The following is a 3,042-nucleotide window of genomic DNA, read 5'->3' as shown; positions in this document are numbered from 1 at the left end:
TCTCGCACCCTCTCCCGCTCTCCCTTTCGTTCCCCAACCCCCCCTCCCGCGGCCTCCCTCTCCCCACGCCCGGCCGGGCCATGCCCCCGGCCCGCCCCCGGCCCCGGGCGGGGCTGCCCCCTCCCCGCCCCCGGGCGTCCCGCCGCGGTCCCGCCTCCGCCCGGCTCTCGCCGTCCTGGCTGTGGCGCTGCTGGGCGGGCATCAGTGCCTGGCTCCTGGGCACCATCGCCAGCCCCTGGCTCCGGCTGGCCCGACCCCGACCCCGACCCCTACCCCCACCCCGACCCCGGCCTCGGCTCCTGCCGGGGCCCGCCGGGGACACAGGCGGCGCGGCCGCTCCCGCCGCCTCCGCAGCGTCTTCCCCGCTCCGAAGTCCGCCGCTCTTGAGCGCGGCCGCCGGCCCCGAGCCGCCGGTGTCCGCTTCAAAAGAGCCAACATGTGGACATGGCCGGCCCGGGGCGGTTGAGCGGCGCTCGGCGGCCGTTCCTGGCCCCGGGCCGAGCGCTGACGGCCGCGTCTCGCCGGCAGGGAAGGCGCAGCAGGGCCTGAAGGAGCGGTACCGGCTGGGTTCGCTGCTGGGGCGCGGCGGCTTCGGCAGCGTCTTCGCGGCGACGCGGCTCTCGGACGGCGCCCCGGTGAGTGGCGGGGCCGGCGGCGGGCGCAGGAGGCGGGGGGCAAAGGAGGAGGAGAAGGAGCACGGGGCTCGGCACGGCGGGCGGCGAGCTCAGCCCGCTGCTCCCCTTGCCTTGCAGGTGGCCATCAAACGGGTGCCACGGAACCGCATCCACCATTGGGGCCAGCTGGTGAGTGAGCGAGGGGCAGCGGGAGAAGCCGGGGCGCGACGGGCGGGGATGAGCCGAGGCCCGGCAGGGTGGAAGCCGCCAGAACGCCTCGAGGGAGAGCGGCCGTGGGGCCAGCGGAGCGCGCAGAGCGTCCCCGGCTGGCTGAGGGCTTGCCGAGCCCCGGCACGGCATCGGCCCCGCTGACGGCATCGTGCTCCTCCCACAGCCCGACGGCACCCGAGCACCACTGGAGATCGTGCTGCTGGACAAGGTGTCCGCTGGCTTCCCCGGCATCGTCCAGCTCCACGAGTGGCTGGAGCTCCCCAGCAACGTGGTGATGGTGCTGGAGCGCCCGGAGCGGTCTCAGGACCTCCTGCACTTCATTTGGGCACGGGGCTTCCTGTGCGAGGAGGTGGCGCGGCACCTGTTCCGCCAGGTGCTGGAGGCCGTGCGGCACTGCGCCAGCTGCGGGGTCCTGCACCGGGACATCAAACCAGAGAACATCCTGGTTGACCTGGCCACCGGGCAGGCCAAACTCATCGACTTTGGCTGTGGCACCTACCTGCAAGCCGCAGCCTACACCAGCTTTGCAGGTGAGCCCACGCAGGGGGAGGCTCCTGGTAGCGGCATCTCAGAGCCCAAGAGCTCACAGCCCAAGCCGGCTGTGGCCCGGGGGATCGTCCCTTTTGCTGCCAGTCATGGCAGCCGGAGTCTTCAGCTGAGCTGCTTTTGAGCGGCGCTGGCTGAGGGCCCATCTTCCAGCCCTGCTGGCAGCCTTTGCCAGCCACTCTGCCCAGGACTGGCGCTGGGGCTGGGGCAGCCAGCGCCACAGAAACACCCGTGGGTGGGGGTAGCAGAGAGGGGGGGCCAGAACCTGTGCTCCAGCCCGTTTGGTGTGCAGGCGAGACAGGGCTCAGACCGCTCTGCTGCCCGCGCTTGCCTTGGCTTAAGAATGGTTTCTGGGGCAGTGCAGGCAGGGAGGATGAAAGCGTGGTTTTTCCCCAGCACCAAGTGCGTTTTTCCTTTGCATGGAATGCTCGGGCCTTGCCAGGGCTTCCGCTGCCCTCTTGCGACACCAGCGGCTTCTTTTCCAACCCCCAGTTTGGACACAAGTCCCCGGTGCTGGCGAGAGGGCAGCGGGTGCGGCCCCCGCAGGCCCAGGGATGCTGGGGTGAGGCTCTGGGAGCAGGCAGCGTCCCCCTGAAGAACTCCATCTCTATTCCATAGGAACACCGTCCTACAGCCCCCCGGAATGGACGCACCTCGGCTGGTACCACGGCGAGGCAGCGACCGTCTGGTCCCTGGGCATCGTGCTGCACCAGATGGTCTGCGGGGAGCACCCTTTCAGGAGGGGCTGGAACAGCACCTGGGGCCGGCTCTCGCTCCCACGACGGCTCTCTCCAGGTGGATCCTCGTCTCTGCAGCACGGGGGGAATAGCAGTGCTGGGAGACAGCAGCGGGCTCAGGAGCATGCCACCCTGGCAGCTGCTGAGGAGGTGGCAATGTCCTGCTCCCCTCCAAAAGAAAGAATTGATGGCAAAGTTTAGGCACAGCCCTGAGCACAGGCAGCACGGCCTGGCCATGGCAAGAGTGGGGCAAAGCGGACAGGAGCCTTCTGCAACTGACTGGTGCTTTCTGCTTTCTCTGCGCAGAGTGCCAGGATCTCATCCGACGGTGTTTATCCGTGCTCTCCTCGGAAAGGCCCTCATTAGAAGACCTGTCCTGTGATCCTTGGATGCAGGATATTCGCGTGCCGTAGGAGAATGGAGAGAGCCACACGCACGCTTTGAGCCAGGGAGCCGGTAAGTTCCAGCTGCACACGTGCCTTGGCAAGAGGCAGCAAAGAAAGGCAGAGTTTTTGTCCTGCCTGAATCGCTGCGCAGGGCTCCTCAGCTGGGCACGCGCAGCCCTGCTGCTGGAGCTGAGCTGCTCTTCCCAGCACTGGTGGCCCCCATGCCAGCTGCTTTTGCTTGTCCTGCTTCAGCGACAGCCGGGGCCCTGGGCAGAGCACTGACAGCCTGCTCCAGCCCCAGGGAAGAAGAAGCCCCTGGAGAAGCTGTGCCAGGTGCGGCTGCTGCTGCTGGAGACATGGAGGGTGACATCAAGGATGACAAGCTCTTCCTCCACCTGGCAAGCTGAAGATGATGGACTTCAATTGTGGCACCTTCTCCAAAGCCAGGCTCCACGGCGAATTTGCAGATGAGTCCACACGCAGGGGGCTGCTCCCAGATTTGTGCATTGCACAGCCTGGCCGGGAAGC

General features: G+C 67.9%; 1 protein-coding gene across 1 annotated transcript; it reads left to right on the top strand.

The window, feature by feature from the left end:
- Positions 1 to 266: 266 nt before the first annotated feature.
- Positions 267 to 2,804, top strand: LOC125321079 (serine/threonine-protein kinase pim-1-like; the record flags this gene model as incomplete). Its single annotated transcript, XM_048293481.1, has 6 exons — positions 267 to 635; positions 753 to 803; positions 1,009 to 1,375; positions 2,010 to 2,186; positions 2,435 to 2,584; positions 2,767 to 2,804. Coding segments are annotated over 5 exons (1,071 nt in total), but the record flags the coding sequence as incomplete, so codon positions are not given.
- Between the last annotated feature and the right edge of the window lie 238 nt (positions 2,805 to 3,042).

This window comes from Corvus hawaiiensis, unplaced genomic scaffold, assembly GCF_020740725.1.
Source record: "Corvus hawaiiensis isolate bCorHaw1 unplaced genomic scaffold, bCorHaw1.pri.cur scaffold_60_ctg1, whole genome shotgun sequence".
Classification (NCBI taxonomy): domain Eukaryota; kingdom Metazoa; phylum Chordata; class Aves; order Passeriformes; family Corvidae; genus Corvus; species Corvus hawaiiensis.
This window is presented reverse-complemented; position numbering and strand designations above follow the sequence as displayed.